Raw genomic sequence first — 17,341 nt, forward strand, 5'->3', positions numbered from 1 at the left:
TTCATCTATTTTAACATTAGGTGCCTAAGTATGGTTTTCTTTGTATTTATTCTGCTTGACATTTATAGATACTGTTAAATATGTGAGTTGATATCTTTTATCACTTTTGGAAAATTCTTGGCAATTAGTTTTTTTAAATGTTCCTTCTATCCCATTCTCTCTTTTTCTTCTTGAACTCAATTACATCAATATTAGGCATTTTCACTGAACCCCACATTCTTTTCTATATCCTCAAACTTTTTTCATGTCTGTGCTTCAGTGTGGATATTTTCTACTGACTTCTCATCTAATTTACTTTCTTTTTCTGTCTTTTGTCTGCTGTTAAATCCAACCACTGTATTTCATATCTTTTTCAGTTCTAGGATTTATACTTGTTTTTTTTAATAGATAATTATCAGGTAAAATTTTCCATCTTTGCAGGTATTTTTTTTCACTTTTTCCTCTATTTCCTTGAACATAGAATTATTTCAAAGTCCTTTGTTAATTCAAATGTTTAATAGGATCACCTGAAGGTCTGTTTCCACCATCTGTTTTTCTTTTGTTTTTAGTTATGGTCCTGTCTCTTGGTATAGCTGTTTTTAATTGAATGATAGATATTTTATATAAAAAAGTGTAAGGACTCCAGATTATGTTCTGTTCCTTCAGAAAGGGTATACTCTTTCCTCTGTTAGAGTAAAGGCTGATTATTTTAATCTAAGCCCAGACCGAGTTAAGTCAAACCTATGTTGCAGTTTTGGTCAGGCTCAGTCCACCTCTGGTTTGCCAGTGCTCCTAAGGCAGAGAGCTCTGCAGGACTTCCAACTAAGGGTCTAGTGTGTACACGAAGACCCCGCCTGCCAACCCACCATCCCAGCAGCTCATGAACTCTAGCTACTGTACTCCCAGCACCGTGAAACTGCTGAGAATTCTTATTTGTCAGACTTTCTGCTTATCCTTTTAGCCTCCTGTCTCATGCAGTACCAGTATTTGGAAAATGCCTTGAAGGAAAAAACTCGTGTATCTGAGGACCCCCAAGTCTCCAATTTTGTCTTTCCAGCTCCACAAGACCCCTAAAGCTCTGCTGGTCCCCTCAAGGCTCCACAGTCCTCGATAAGACAAAGCCTGGATTTGCAACCTCTTGCTCTGTGCTCCAAATAAGCAAATGCCTTCAGGGAAAACGTAGCTACAGAACTTTAGCTCACCTCTGCAATTCTCCTCTCTCTAGCATCTTGCCCCTCTACTTTTCTAGTTGCTTTAGCAGTTCTCTGATGACTTTAAACAGATACTTCCTGTATTTCATCTAGCTTTTTTCTCTGGAGAGCTATGTAGGTCTATCACAAGCTACTCCATCCTAACGAGGAGGAGAAATCCTATGCCTGGCTGGTACTTTTTGAAGGCATGCTGGATGCTGTGTCTGAAAAAAATCTGCATTTTGAAGGAAATAATGAAGCTCAGTAAGCATTGTCACATAACACTAATTTTTACTCCAGATATAGATCACTTTCTTTCAAAACTGAACTATAAACATAACCTTAGGGAATTTTCTTTCAAGTTATTATTCAAGTTCAAATTCTGATACTTTCAAACCATACATATTCCAGGAGTCCTTTCTGTAAAGCTGTGTTTAAGAAGGATGGTAAAAACAGACATCTTTGCAAGTAGGGGACTTTTGGTGGTGAAGGAGGATAAAAGGAAAAGTAGATAATACTAACAAAACTTACCTTAGATGATGTGGTATACATGGTGAATCTTGAATACCATTTGCTTGCTTTCTCTGCAACTCCTTTTCCAGCAGTGAACATACTGTTCTTTAAAATATCTAGTTTAGGGACTAGTAGTGTATCTAAATTAAATGAAGGTGATGAATGGGTTAATGCATCTTGAGATTCTTCCCTAAATGGGCAAGTAGGTGAGAAGGCTGGAGAAGACCAGAGTCTATCCCTTGGTCTGTCCTCACTTTTCATATAACTTTTAGATTTGGTAAGTCTCACTGGCCTAGGAGAATTAGGAGGCAGGCTAGATCTTCTGCATGCCTTGACCAATGTTGGACTTTTCTTATTGGTTAATTTATCATCACATGCCCGTTGTAAATCAATGCTTGGTGTACCACTTGTCAAAGGACTGCTCATGTTATTCATATACATCTCAATTTCTTCAGCTAAATCACGCCTAGCAGATGGTGTTGAAATGCTTTTGCTATCATCTTCCTCCTCCTCCTCCTCCTCTTTTTGCTGCTGTTTAGTCTCAGCAACCAAAAGAGAGAGGGGATCAAATCCTGTTGCAACATCAGTTTTTTCAAAAGGTTTTACTGAAAAGCTGCTGCTCATACGTTGAATCCTCTTGGGATGTTGTGTAGCAACATATCCCACTTTTGATCCATCTGTTTCATTGTCTAAGTCTTCTAAGTCAAAAATAACAGGAGAATCCACTTTATCTGCCAAACAGTTAGAACCATCAAAAGGTGTATCATCATCACTAGAATCCTTTTCTAGACTGTCTCTTTTTGATCTTAAAGGTGGCTTTCCAATATCAAGACTATTTGGTCTTGTGCGTTTTGAGATAACATTTGAAAGAATTTTTGCATCAGCTCCTAATTTTTCAACCATATCACCAGGGTTTGCTTCCTGGTTAATTCTATTGAGCATAAGTCCCATTAGTACTCCTCCACTAAGATTGCGGTTTCTATTTCCCCAGGACATTTGCTGCTGTAAATTAGGTTCATTGTCACTGTCATGTCTTTTCCTGAAGCATCGACTTTGACTGTTTCCTGTTTCATTTGTATCCTCAAAAGATGATATTAAGAGCAGCTCAGATGTGCTTTCTGAAAAACAAGAAAAATATTCTGGGCCATGAAAAATGTAAGGTGCAAATATAAATTGTCTTAAATATTTAAAATACTAGTAATGAAAATACTAACAGCAGGCACTCATTGAGTGCCTGCTATGTGACAGACCCTATACCAGACACTTTACTCACATTATCTATCATAATCATTCCAACATCCTTATGGATTGAGAAAAAATTGACACTCAGAGATAGTAATTATCTAGCCCAAAGTCACCAGTCCTTAAGTGATAGAACTGGGATTCAAATCCAGATTTGATTAACTATGAAGGGTATGCTCCTGAACATTAGAATGCACTGCTTTTTAAAACTTATAAATCAAATTTAATATTTACCCTTTATATATTTAATAATAATAAGTTTATATTAATTTCACTAAATTGATTAAACAAAAATGGTTATACGATTGTGGTTGTGCTAGATGACCTCGAGATTCTGAGTCTTCTGCCTATAAAAATGAAAAACGAAACTCAAAACACTAAACCAAACCAAATAAAAAGCAGTTTTAAATTATTTTAAAAACTCCAAATCCTTATGACTATAGATGTAGCTAAGTAATTTCCTTAGCTTTGCTTTACAGATTGATTGCAAGTTTATACCAGTCAAATGTGAATGGCCACTTTCTATTCAGAAACACTGTTCACTGCTTTTTACCCAATTACTTAGGTAACCAATGCTGAAAGTAGAAATCTAGATTTCTGATCACTTTAATTGTCCTTATTACGTGGGAGTCTTCTAAAGCATTAGTCTAGGTGTGTTGTCAACTATTCTTTTCACATGCTTTATCCAACAAAATCAGCTCTCTATAAGCTGGCAATTACTAAAAATGTACCTTTTTCCTGTCATGTGATGCATTCAGGTAACAGGATAAGAGATAATAAAAGGGAATAGTAGAGACCATAAAAGCCTACAAACTAATAATGTTTAATAAGCATATATCATTAACAAGGAAAACAGCATAGCAGAGAGGTAAAGTTTATTCTTTTTTTCTATATCAGCTTATGATTAAGGACATAAGAAACCAAGAATACACTTTCTTCTGATATTCTGGGCAACTTTCTGCTTGACAGGTTAAATATTATCAAAGATTTGGAGGAATCTTATAACTCAAAATAATACTCAGGGATTGCATTTAAATAGATGTGCAAGGGTTCCTTTGCAAAGTCAGAACAATGCTATTTATTGACCTAAAGACAAATAAAGCTGGTTATCAAACTATACCAGGGGTTGGCAAACTACACCTCTCAGCCAAATCCGGCCTGTGGATTGTTTTTGTACAGTCTCAAACGGTTTTTACAGTTTTAAAGCGCTGTAAAAATCACATACCCAAAAAGAAGAATAGACGACAGAGACTGTATGTAGCCTGCAGGCCTAAAATATTTACTATCTGGCCATTTACAGAAAAGTTCATCTGATCTTAAGTTTATACACATGCTAAATTCCACCAGGCCAGGCTGGATGCCGCATGCCTCTAACACAGTGGCTGCAAACTATTTAACTTCCTTAAGCCAGTGCAATTAAAGTGGTAGTTTTTGAGGGTTTCTGGAAAACCTTCTGCTTCCTGGTAAAAGGGGACAGATGTGACTGGTGCTCTCCTTTCCCATTCTTTCTGCCTTGCAAGATAGGTGATGCCTGAAGCTGCCAGTGGCCATCTTATAATCATGGTTAGGGTTAGGTCCAGAGAACTGATGGCAAAGCTCCTGAACCAATGTCTTGAGCAACTGTTCACCTTTGAATTTCTTATTTGAGAAAAAAAAAAAACACCTTCGACTTGTTTAAGCCCACTGTTAATGATATTTTCTGAGACTTAAAGCTGAAAGAATTCCTTGCTGATATACTAGCCCTTTTTCAGATCTTTGAACATGCTGCATTCCTTCCTATCACACAGCCTTTTACATATTGCTTCCCTCTGCTTGGAATGCTCCTTTCTCAATTCCTCCTTCGCAACCCCTATGCTCATTTGTTTTCTACTCACCCTTCAGATCTAAGCTCAAAAACCATACAGTCATGCACTGCATAACGACATTTTGGTCAATGATGGACCAGATACAGGATGGCAGCCCCATAAGATTAGTACCATGTTGCCTAGGTGTGTAGTAGGCTATACCATCTAGGTTTGTGTAAGTACCGTAGGGGAGGAAGAAATTTTCCTCTACCCTTCTAGGTTCTTCTGGCTGGTCTAAGAATTAAATTGACATGAGACAGATTAACAGGAGAAAAACAAACAAAAGTTTAATAACATGTACACGTGGGAGAAACCCAGGAAAACTGAGTAACTCCCAAAATGGCTGAAGCCCTCACCTTAAATACCATCCTCAGCTAAAGACAAAAGAAGATGTTGGGGGTGGGGAGAGTCAGGGACTTCAAACGGAAGGAAGGTAATTCACAGGTAGGTGAAAAGGAGTAAATGTTTGGAAACAAGTGTTTGGCCACACAGAAACAGAAGAACACAGAGAGGAGCCCAACAAACAGGCTTTTCTAGGTTTCTCCCTGTCTACCACCTAGTTCATGGTATGCTAAGGTGATAGCTCGCTTCCTGAGACAGGTTTTTTAATCTGAATTCTTGTAGGCAGTTAAGGGGGAGGTAACAAGAAAAACTTTCTGAGTCTTTTGTCTCTTAAAAATAATCAGCCTAAAACAATCCTCATGTTACAGAGACACATTTTGGGATGGCAAATTTTGTTCCCTTTCAGTATACTCCATGACGTTCGCACAACAATGAAATTGCCTAATGATGCATTTCTCAGAACATATCCTTGTGTTAAGTGACGCATGACTGTACTCTCAAGGAAGCCTTCCCTGAACAATGTTCCCCTAAGTCCAGGACACGTGTCTCTATTATATGTTCTCATAGTAACTTACAGCCCTTCTTCACAGTATCTAATCTCGGAGTTTTATATTTTTTTTATATTTTTATATTTTTATATTTACTTTATTTGATTAATGTCTTCCCATCCCTCCCACCTGATTTCTCTATGAAAGCAGAGACCATGTTTATTTTTTGTTCCTTATTATATCCTCAGTAGCACCTGGCATGTGGTAATATACAGTAGGAGCTCAAAAAGTAATTACTGAACGAATATCGTCTGCTGGGAAATAAATGTCACCAACAGATCAACCCAGAATATAACATATTATATGACATAGCTTAATATGGTAGCTAAAGATAAAAAGTTAAAACATACTAAAACCAGAATTAGGCTTTAGGAAAACATTTTAGGGTATGTTTCCACATTTAAGAGTACATTTCATTTCAGAGTAAATTTTCTTGTGGTTGAACTCTCAGTAACTCAATCTACACTTATCAAAATGTTAAATTCTCAAGATAATCTGAAGTAACTATAGCGTGATAATTTTATTTCAATATCCAATCAAACATTAAAACATCTCTTTGATTATTCCACTCCCATATCTTTTACAAGCTGTCAGTTATATATATAAAAAGGATATATAATAATATAAATAAAATACCCACATATTATACTGCAAAACATAAACAAACCTGAAAAATGCTTTGGATCCTAGCATATGTTGGTACACAAAAAAAGTTATTAAAAAATAAGTATTTCTATAAATCCCATATAGAGTCTTTGGCAGTAGCGATAAGCCCATAGTACTTAACAGATGAGAAAGTTTTCAAGCCAAAAATCTTATGGATAAACCAACAACTCTAATTCACACCTAGGAAATCTATTTTAGGCTTTTAAAAATTGCCTTGTTAAGCACAGAGGGTAACCAAAAGCCAGATGATGAGTCAGATGCTGATTACTCTGACAAAATATCAGGATCAAAGGATGGCGCAATTTACAATCATATTAAAATAGGAAGTTCATAAAAGCAGATCTTAAGAAAAAGGCAAGCATGAACAGACTAATGAAAGAAGAATAAAGCAAAGACTACCAAAGGCAACTTAGTAAGGGTCATAATTAGACAACGATTAGGAAGGACTAAATGGTTGTAAAGCAATTCCATGATACTAAGAAAAAATCTTTAATGTTTCAGTTATAACAATTATCTAACAAAGAAATGCAAAGTGAGACAGTTACAGATCATTAAACTTTTTTTTTGATAGCTAGAGCAGGGGTCTGGAAACGTTTTCTGTCAAGGGCCAGATAGTAAATATTTTATTCTCTGCAGTCCAGTCTCTGTGGCACTACACAACTCTGCCCATGTAGTGCAAAAGCAACCACAGACAATATGTAAATGAATGAGCGTGGCTGTATCCCAATAAACTTTTGTTTATGAATACTGAAGTACGAATTTCAGATAATTTTCATTTGTCACAAATATTATTCTTCTTTTGATTTTTTTCCAACCATTTAAAAACGCAAAAACCATTCTTAGCTTGTGGGCCTGTACAAAAACAGGCTGCAGGCCCAATTTGGCCCACGGGCCATAATCTGCCCACCCCTGAGCTAGAGGCCTATCTAATTATGCTGCAGAAAAGCAAACACCATTGCAGCAAGGCCATTTACAGAGAGATTTCAGCCTTGAGAACACAAGACTTTAAATATTTTTTAGATTACAACATAATGCAGAATTGAGCTAATACAAAAATAAAATAATGTAATTATGTAATCAGACTATTAACACTAGAAACTCTGAATCGTATGTCCATTTAATCCCTAAAAAATGGTCTGGTAAAAAATTTCTAAGACCAAGTATTATCCCACATCCTAAACGGACCTTTCCATTAACTTGTTGGTAACTTAAGTTATCTGCTAACAGTCAGATTATGCCTTCGTTTTCTCATCTTTAAAATAGTGCTAACATCCCCTCTCACTAATGTAAGCATTGCTGTATTAATAAATATAAAACAATATACAAAAAGCACTTTAAAAAGAAAAAATATTAGATATTGTTATCTAAACTATCTGAAGGACTATCCTTTTGCCTCTGAAAACACAGGAACAATATGAAGACTAAGGAACTATATGCTTCATTTAAAAACTGGCTAGGTGTATGGTACCCTCAGACTGATCATCTAACCTGCTTTCAGTTCCCCTTTCCAGAAAGTCCCAACAGTCCAAACTCAAAAGATAGTATATAACTTATAGGTTTGTCCCTATGTTTTGTTATAATAAAAGCCTGAACAAAGTATGTTATAAAATATAGAACTCAAGCTGCAAAGCTATACTATGACAGGCTGCACAAATATATAAAAAAATAAGGCTAGAGAATTAAGACTTTTTAAAAAAAAATAAACATTCACTAGAAATACAAATACAAGTTATTTTACACATAACAGAGTATACCATTCAACTCACCTGTGTTTTCTCCTGGGATTTTATCAGCACTGTTATTTGCACCACTGAGGCGAACTATACTGGAAGAATTTTGAAAATTGAGCTTAGGAAGACAATCAGCACTTCCTTTTGCACTCTCGCTCTCTGACACTGTAAAGATTAAAATGACATTGTTACAATGAAATCTAGATATATCATTGGAGGCATAAAGAGAAGCAGCTTTTAGTTCTAAATATTTCTACCTGAAAATATATGATAAGAAAATATCAAACACCTCTACATCTATTTGTCAATCACAAATAAGTGATTCCACTTATTTGAGGCCTCAAGGTGTGGATGAAACTACTAAATACTGGTCATGCATGAGGTTTGTGCATACATTTTATATTTCTTCTTTGGTTGTGAAACACTGCCTTTGATGGGGGAGGCAAGTGGAAAAATGTAAGTCACAGACCATTAACAAAAGCATTAAATAAAAATATTGTTAAACCTCAGAAAAGAGTCATTGTTTGAACAAATATATATTTTTACTATAAGAGTAGTATTTGATTGAAGAGTGTTTTGCCACTGAGACGATATACACTTCACATGTGAAGTATTTGTATACTGGAATATTAGATGGTGGAGAGGGCTTATAATGGGAGGAAAGAGGACTTATAAAGGGAAAGTGGAAAATAAAATTAGTACTTTTATATTTAAAGTCACTTATATTTTCTACTATATTTAAAGTCACTTATATTTTCTACTAATGTAAGTTTGCAATTTTATACAACATCAAATTAATACCTACAGGAACTAGAATCACTCCCTTTCTTATCTTTTTCTTCTTGAATGTCTTCAGTAAATGTATGCCCTCTTCTAACTTCATCCTTAGATAATGAATTATATCCAAGATCAGACTGGCCATCTGTGAAAAAAAAAGAAAAAAACCCTATGCGCTTTATTATAAACTTCTTCAGTGAGGACAACTGGAATTAGGAGCAAGACATTAGTATTTGGATTTACTTACAGAAATTTTTCTGGATAACTTCCAATTGAAAGCATTATTTTACTAGCTCCCCCCCATCTCTATTAATGTAAGAAAGGGATGATCTTGAAATAATTTACTTTTGGCTCCACACTGTAGTCAAAAGTACGTATATACATTCACACTAGTACCTAGGCTCCAAAAGACACAGACAAACCAGGCATTCTTTATACAAGTCCATGACCTTTCTAGGTGAAAGTCTGAGTTCCAACCAAGCAATGGAGAAGAAAACTGCAGGGAACTCAGAACACTCACATGCAGATCACTGGAGCCAAATGTCTAAATGATTTCACCAAAAAACAGGTTTGTTTAAATTTATCTATAGCTAATTACTGTTTATAAAAATTCAATTGAATAATTACTGAATTGCACATGAGTACAAATACATGGGATTGAGGAAAAAATCTAGTGTTAAGTTATTGTTAAGAAAAGCAAAAGTTGCATTGATAAAAGAAAACTTCTAATACAATGTTCTGTTAAAGAGGCTATCTGTAATTTTCAACAAACTGTTTTCACTAGATTAGCGTCAAACATAAGGTTTTGAATTCTAGTTCTCTATCTAAGGAGACATGATTTTTTTTGTGTGTGTGTGAGGAAGATTAGCCCTGAGCTAACATCCATACCAATCCTCCTCTTTTTGCTGAGGAAGACTGGCCCTGGGCTAACACCCTGCCCATCTTCCTCCACTTTATATGGGACGCTGCCACAGCATGGCCTGACAAGTGGTGCGTTGGTGTGCGCCTGGGATCTGAACCCCGGGCCGCCGCAGCGGAGCACACGCACTTAACCGCTACGCCACAGGGCCGGACCCAGGAGACACGATTTTAAGTAAACCACTTCACCTTTTTGTTTGGATCTCATGTTCCCAGATTTATAACACAGAGGTTATTATGAATATATGAGAGGTTATATATGAAATGGTTTTATAAACTTGTAAAGAACTATCTAAAGAAATTGTATTAAGTATCACTAGGTATTTACTTTAACATCTTTGTTATAATTTTGAGTTTGTATTTTTTCTAATCAAACTTTCAGCTCTCTTTCCAGAGAAACTAGAAATTTAAAAATGTGAAGATAACCTTAACGAAGTTCATGTTTTTATTAGGTTCTGCTCTGCTTTAATAGCTTTTTTAAAGGCTATAGTTAAAAAACAAAAGATAGATTTCCTCATTTTTAAGAGATAATGCCTGAAGATGACTACTGTAACTCTGCTGAAATTCACATTGCATGATCAAGAAATAAAACCAGGCTAAGAAGAACAACTATGAAAATACACTTCAACACAATTAGCTTATATTTATTACTCTTAAAAGTACTCATAAAATGAGACAGACCAAAATAATGTTACCATTTGCAGAGATAGAAGCCTTCATATTTTACTATAATGCTTGGAGTTTTAAATTTAAAGTGTCTGTCTGTCCGTTAAGAGGTGGCTCCTCTACTATATTCAAAAGTTGTGTAATTTTTTAAACATAATAATGAAAAGGACATAATTATTCAAGTAACTTATTTTTTAAGTGTGTCAGTTTTAATAATACTTAGAGAAAGCTTATGTACAAATCTTATATTTTAATGAAATTAATGCGACCTTCAGTGCTAGAATACTACAAATTTTATATATATTTTAAATTTTTCATTATAACTTTCTATTGTAATATAGTTTAAGACTCACAAGAAGTTGCAAAAATAAGATAGTACAGAGAATTCCTGTGTACCTTTTACCCAGCTTCCCCCAATGATAATATATCACATGAAACATAGTACATTGTTAAAACCAGGAAATTGATGTTGATATGGTACTAGTGACTCAGATGAGGGCTAAAAGTTTCTTTTTTTAAACTCTAATAATATTTTCACAATTACAAAGAAGAATTTATCCTAAGAAACTGAAGTGATAAAGAGATCTGTATGCTATCCAGAGTTAATTGGATTGTCATGGACTAAATATTTGAATAAACTCTCTTAAACCTTTATTTCTACTCAAATAAAGAATGAACAAAATTGCATATACCTATTAAATACAATATCAAATCAAGTGCCTAAACACATAAAATTAAAAAGTGACAGTTAACTGAAACACATCATTGAAAATTGAAATCTAAAAAAGGCTAGCAAATCTAGTTTTTACAATGTACTGTAATAAACGTATACAGAAGCACACACAAACCTGTACTAGATCTATCATCAGTAGCATATACTTTGATTAAACCCGTATTAAAAGGTGCCTGCTCCACAGTGTGTGTCCCATGACCACTATCCATGCTGCCATGACTAACAGCATCCAGGTCACTGCCATCTGCTTAAGAACACAATTTGACAGCATTTTACTACTCAGGGAGATACCAAAAATACACATTAGTTTGTTGCTCAAGCTAATAATCTACTAATACTGAACATGAAAAGTGCCACATAATTAGCAAAATATAACTATAACAAAGAAACCTACTGTGAATTATTAATGAATACTAAAAACAAGACCACCAAAAGCTGATAATTTAAGAGTTACAAGGAAAAAAGTGAAATTTGGTATTTTTTAAATGGGATGAATACTCTAAAATTAGAATTTGTTTAATGGCAATAAAAACTAGAAAATACTCAACATTTTGAAACTACTTAAAATTTCTAAAAAAATGTAAAGTGTAACTAGTCAATTAATTTTAAAGAAAAAGTAAAATACATACATCCCTTAAAAACCTTTACCTGAGAGAGTTGTTTGTGATAAGTGTGCATGTTTCTTTAAAGCTCTTTTGAACTGTGCCACTCCTAAAACAACATTTCTTACTTTTGTCCAAAGAAAATAGCCACTATGACTTCTTGAAGGCCAGGTACTTTCCAAAACAGCCTATTCGTTCAACAAAATAAAATCATTAGTAAAATAATTTTTATAAATGAACGCACATTAGCTTTATTATTATTATTATTTTTTTTTTGTGAGGGAGATCAGCCCTGAGCTAACATCCGTGCTAATCCTCCTCTTTTTGCTGAGGAAGACAGGCTCTGAGCTAACATCTATTGCCAATCCTCCTCCTTTTTTTCTTCCCCAAAGCCCCAATAGATAGTTGTATGTCATAGTTGCACATCTTTCTAGTTGCTGTATGTGGGATGCGGTCTCAGCATGGCCGGAGAAGCAGTGCGTCGGTGCGCACCCGGGATCTGAACCTGGGCCGTCAGTAGCGGAGCACGCACACTTAACTGCTAAGCCACCAGGCTGGCCCGCACATTAGCTTTAGAGTGAAGCTAAAGAATATCTAGGTAGATTGTATAACACAAAATAGAACAAAAAATCATACTTGCTCTACAAAATATATTTTAGATACTTTAAATGCCAAATAACCCCCGCATTAATGATTTTCACCATTAAATTAAGGTTGTATAATCACAAAACTAATACTCTTTCTCCATTAAATCAAAGTAATTACCTTATTGTAATAACCATAAGTAATGGCATTTGGGTCAATACCAGCTTTCCGCATTTCAAAAAGCACTCGAACTGCAAGCACCGGCTGATCATACTGTCCACAGAGCTGCATAAGGATGCGGTAGCACACCTGAAACACAGTAAGTTCCAGAGTGTACAGAAACAAAATATCAATGCACATGCATCTAGAATAAAATAATGCATTTTAATTTTATTTATTTATTTTTTTCCCCCCAAAGCCCCAGTAGATAGTTGTATGTCATAGCTGCACATCCTTCTAGTTGCTGTATGTGGGACACGGCCTCAGCATGGCCGGAGAAGCGGTACGTCGGTGCGTGCCCGGGATCCGAACCCGGGCCGCCAGCACCAGAGCGCGCGCACTTAACTGCTAAGCCATGGCGCTGGCCCCTAAAATAATGCATTTTAAAGAATAACTGTTACCTCATCAGGTGGATCCATCTTCTTTGACTGCATTTTTTTAAGCACATCATATGCTGTTTTCAGAGCCCTGACTTTTGAATGACATACTTTCACATAAGCTGGGAGACAAATAAACCACAGTCCGTAACAGTGACGCAATAGACACCTAGACCACATCTGAGGAATGGAAGAATATCTCTTGGCAATTTTATGGGCTGATTTAATTTCCTAGAAAAAAATGCAAGGGTCTCATTAATAAATTTACACATGTAAGTATCCTTATTTAACTGAATGCTGAACAAGTATGAGTCATATGCTTTTATGTTTCCCTAATAAAATCTGTCTAGAATTAATGTATATTCAAGCCTCTGCTTGAATTTGTATTACACATGTGTAAATAAAGTCCTAGGACAAAAGAACTAGTTAATTTTTTGAAGTCAGATTACTTTATTTATTTTATTTTTTTTAAAGCATTTATTTATTTATTTATTTTCCCTCCAAAGCCACAGTAGATAGTTGTATGTCATAGATGCACATCCTTCTAGTTGCTATATGTGGGACGCGGCCTCAGCATGGCCAGAGAAGCGGTGCGTCGGTGCGTGCCCGGGATCCGAACCCGGGCTGCCAGCAGCGGAGCGCGCGCACTTAACCGCTAAGCCATGGGGCCGGCCCGAAGTCAGATTACTTTAAATTATCTTCAGAATGCTATAACGATTTAATAATAGTTATATATGGGGTAGTAAAGTATAGTAAGGGAGGATGTGTCACATTTATTTTTGTTCTAATATTTGATTACATGAAGAATGCAAAATTATCAAAGCACCTGTTTTGTTCTTCTGAACATGGGAGAAGGGCTACTAGGACTACTTGATTTTGAAGGCAATTTGCTCTTTCGTGTTTGTAGAAATCCTTCAGGTCTCTCAAATAAATTGTTCCTAAGAACTGGAAATCCATTATAGCTGTTTTTGAAAAGAAAAAAATTCTCAAGCACACATAGATGATCGTACTGGTTACAAGCTAAAAAAATTATGACCAATAACTTCCTAACTTAGAATGTATTTTAGTTATCTTTCTCCATCAGACTATGATATATACTCAACAAATATTCATGCTAATGTACTTTTCTTACTATAATAGCCAATACAGACTCAAATACATATTTTAGAAGAAGAAAAGTGAAATACATTTAAATTTTGCTGAACTTGACATCACACTCCAAAGGAACTCAAGCAAACTTTGTAAGTTAGTATTCACATAAATACACAGCAAACATATCAGATAACCTGACAGCTGGTAAAGGGCCCACCAAATCAATACTCTTTCAAACAGGACAGGCATTAACATCATTGCTTAGGATTAACATAGTACTATAGAACCTCCCCCTTAAAAAGAATCAAATAACACGTTAGCACACCAGGACAAGCTCTCATAATATCATGAACTGGTTTATCAGGTTAGCTAAGCAGGTTCAGGGCCTCACTTATGAGAAAGAAAAATTGAGGAGGTTGGAGAAGAGGAAGAAAAGATGAGAATGAGTGGCTTTATGAGGAGGTGGGCCTAATTTGGGTGCTAGAGCAAGGTGTTTTCAGCACTTTAAAAGGTAGCAGCAGCTAAGAAAAGGACATGTTGAAAAGAACAGAAGCCCCTGAGCAGCAAACTTAACCTATTTTATAATATTCTTAAAGGCATATAAGTAGTTGTAATTAACTAAGAAGAAAACTAACTATAATAAAAGATGGTAAACTATATCTATTATACATTACTATAGGCAAATTCAGTACAATAAGAAAATATTGGTAATGGTTGAATGTTAAGTAGGAATAAAATAGCAAAGAAGTTCAGGAACACCATGTCCCTTAAAAAAAATCATTGTATGTACATGGTATGATAATAAGACCATTCTGTGTATCTTATGGAAACTTACCGGCTTATCATTTTATACAGATAATGTAAGTAACTGAGTCATCTCTCATTAAGAGGACCCACTGTGTTCACTAAAGACATTTATTTTAAGTTGTTTTTCTATGATGGGTTTGATTATACTAAAATTATATTGGTAGTTTCAAGAAAAAAAAATGACTTAGATTCCTTAAAAAATAGGAACATTTTAAGCTACGTAATTTTCTTTTTTTTTTTTTTTAATTTTATTTATTTATTTTTTCCCCCAAAGCCCCAGTAGATAGTTGCATGTCACAGTTGCACAGCCTTCCAGTAATTTTCTTATTAAAGGACTAAATTTAAAAGTAAAATTTAGGGCTGGCCCCGTGGCTTAGCGGTTAAGTGCGCACACTCCGCTGCTGGCGGCCTGGATTCAGATCCCGGGCGCGCACTGACGCACCGCTTCTCCGGCCATGCTGAGGCCGCATCCCACATATAGCAACTGGAAGGATGTGCAACTATGACACGCAACTATCTACTGGGGCTTTGGGGGGAAAAAAAAAAAAAGGAGGAGGATTGGCAATAGATGTTAGCTCAGAGCTGGTCTTCCTCAGCAAAAAGAGGAGGATTAGCATGGATGTTAGCTCAGGGCTGATCTTCCTCACAAAAAAATAAAATAAATAAATAAATAAATAAAAGTAAAATTTAAATTAAAAAGTTAAAACCAAACCACAAAAAACAAATCTGTATTAGTGAAACATATCAAAAAAAGTCTTAGCAGTGTAGTATACAAAAGAGATCAGTGAAAAGAGATCTTGTTTAGAAACAAAAAGAAGACAGAGAGAAATATTTTAAATATCTTTGACAAAAGACAGATTTTTGAAAAGAGATATAAGTAACATCATCAATGGATGAAAAGTTAGGGCAGGAATCAAGTGGCCTTTGAAATCAACGTTCACAAACATCTGTTACCCTACTTTCTCATCTGTAAAAGGGAGAATTTAATCCAAATCATAAATGAAGATGTCCTGAAAAATCCTTTTTAAAAGAAAATAAAGTGTGACTTAACGAATGATAGATGTGAAATGGTATTAAAATCTTTAAAGTAAGAAATATTATTGAAGAATTAAAAAAACATTTAAAATCTAAAAGGAAATATCATTTTAAGAAAAAATAAATGTATACTAGAAACCACCTCTAGTATATAACAAATGTATATGTATAATATATATACAGATACACAGATGTATAAAAAGTCTACCTCTATCATAATCCTTATTTCACTATGCTCAGAACTCTTCTCTTTCCTACTAGACTTGAAGGCAGAAACAATGTATCATTTAAGTCTACTTACCAAGCACTTCCCAGTGTCTGACCAAATTTCCTAAATTAACAATTAACAAGATCAATGCCAATAGCTCCGAATTTCCATGACTTAAAATAAAACCTTACAGACAAATTAATAGCCTAAAAAAATTATATCATCCAAATCAAGGCCACAAATATTGACTCTAAATTTGATTTAATCTGTTTGTAAACCAAGGTTACATTAATGAATGTGTATTGGGGGAAGGGATGGAAGTGAGGAAACCAGCTTTAGTGAGGAACAAAAATCAAAATTCTTTTATTAGTGTTGCATTTTTATGGGGTGGGGCCCTAACTGAATTTATCATTTATGAGAACAGATACTTATGCATGCAGATATAGAGAGCTTCTCAAGTCTGTATTATGCAAAATTATAATTTTTTTCTTTTTATACCTCAAAACTTAATAATGGATGTGGGATAAGCTTGCTTACCACCTAAAAATTAGGGATCTGTAAAGTTTGGATTTTTGAAAATACCACAGTCCTTAGAAAGCTACGTCACAGATGATGGATTGCTTCTCTCTTTCAATCTCAAACATTCTGCCTCTTGAATACCTGTACTGTAAAGGGAGTTCTTCACCATTGGGTAGATGGGGGATCTCAGGAGGTGTTACAAAGACAGTATGTTCACTTTTGAAAGATTCATCCAGTTCTATAAGTCGCAATTCACCATTCTTGTCCATGTCCACCTGAAGGAGTTTAAAAACACACATTAAAAAAAATTACTTTGGTTAGCCAAGTGTTCATCCATAGGGGAATAGTTAAACAAACCATTTACACAAGTGGATACCAAAGAGCTATTAAAAAAAAAAAAGAGCAAGTTCTCTATGTATCACTATAGGAAGCTCTCCAAGATAATTAAGCGAAAATAACAAGGTACAGAACATTGTATATAGTATACTATCTTTTGAGTAAGAAAAATGTAAAAATAAAAACATATATTCATTTTTTGCTTGTATTCACATAAAGAAATATTAGACGACGACTAAGAAAAGCAATTGCCTATATGGGGAAGGGGAGATGAATGGGATGGGATAGGACTCAGATTTCCCAAAGTATACCTTTTTATATTATTTTGCATTTTGAATCATGAGACTGTGTTCTAGAAGTATTTTTTAAAATACATACACACGTGTGTGTATGTGTTAAGAATACTGGGTTTG

The 17,341-nt window shown here is 35.0% G+C and overlaps 1 protein-coding gene across 6 annotated transcripts in view; it reads right to left on the reverse strand.

Annotated features, from left to right (window-relative positions):
* The window catches only part of DENND4A (DENN domain containing 4A), a 127,022-nt gene that overhangs the window by 30,137 nt on the left and 79,544 nt on the right, over positions 1–17,341 (reverse strand). For 4 of the 6 annotated variants that reach the window (XM_087428545.1, XM_087428542.1, XM_087428544.1 and 1 more), the window contains 9 exons: positions 16,734–16,867; positions 13,758–13,893; positions 12,956–13,162; positions 12,516–12,644; positions 11,797–11,938; positions 11,264–11,395; positions 8,860–8,976; positions 8,091–8,219; positions 1,701–2,800 (listed from right to left, as the gene is read on the reverse strand). In XM_087428545.1, the coding sequence (XP_087284671.1) occupies positions 1,701–2,800; positions 8,091–8,219; positions 8,860–8,976; positions 11,264–11,395; positions 11,797–11,938; positions 12,516–12,644; positions 12,956–13,162; positions 13,758–13,893; positions 16,734–16,867 (2,226 nt within the window). The remainder of the gene's footprint in view (positions 1–1,700; positions 2,801–8,090; positions 8,220–8,859; positions 8,977–11,263; positions 11,396–11,796; positions 11,939–12,515; positions 12,645–12,955; positions 13,163–13,757; positions 13,894–16,733; positions 16,868–17,341) is intronic. The other 2 variants (XM_087428546.1, XM_087428547.1) reach the window with 2 other exon arrangements.

This window comes from Ceratotherium simum, chromosome 3 (genome assembly GCF_057802395.1).
Source record: "Ceratotherium simum simum isolate JZ-2026a chromosome 3, ASM5780239v1, whole genome shotgun sequence".
NCBI classification, from domain to species: Eukaryota; Metazoa; Chordata; class Mammalia; order Perissodactyla; family Rhinocerotidae; genus Ceratotherium; species Ceratotherium simum.